The 367-nt window shown below is 58.6% G+C and overlaps 1 protein-coding gene across 1 annotated transcript; it reads right to left on the minus strand.

Annotated features, from left to right (window-relative positions):
• On the minus strand, positions 1-367 carry DQ04_27121000 (hypothetical protein; the record flags this gene model as incomplete). Its single annotated transcript, XM_009318362.1, has 1 exon — positions 1-367. A coding segment is annotated over one exon (367 nt), but the record flags the coding sequence as incomplete, so codon positions are not given.

The following is a 367-nucleotide window of genomic DNA, read 5'->3' on the forward strand; positions in this document are numbered from 1 at the left end:
TGCTGCCACGACGCGAGGAGGCCCGCAGCAGCCGCAGACGCGAGTGCCATGAGTGAGAGCACACGACCCGCCGTCACATAGCGGCTACTACGCCGCAGTAAGTTGGAGGCGGCCAACTCGCTGCTGTTGTGAAGAAGCTGCGCATCCACAGCACGCGCTTCGCAGAGAGTGGCGATGCTCACAGTGGGACTAATAGCGGCAGCAGCAGCTTCCGCTGGGGTGGTGGTGTGGGCGTCGCCACCCCCCGTCATTTCTAGAATAAGCCAGCACCTGCTAATGTGAAGGTCATGCAAAGAAAAAAAAAAGACAACAACAACAACAACATCATCATCATCACCGCCAGCAGCAGCAGCAGCAGCAGCAGCAG

The sequence above is a fragment of the Trypanosoma grayi genome (genome assembly GCF_000691245.1).
Source record: "Trypanosoma grayi strain ANR4 Tgr_2712_V1, whole genome shotgun sequence".
Classification (NCBI taxonomy): domain Eukaryota; phylum Euglenozoa; class Kinetoplastea; order Trypanosomatida; family Trypanosomatidae; genus Trypanosoma; species Trypanosoma grayi.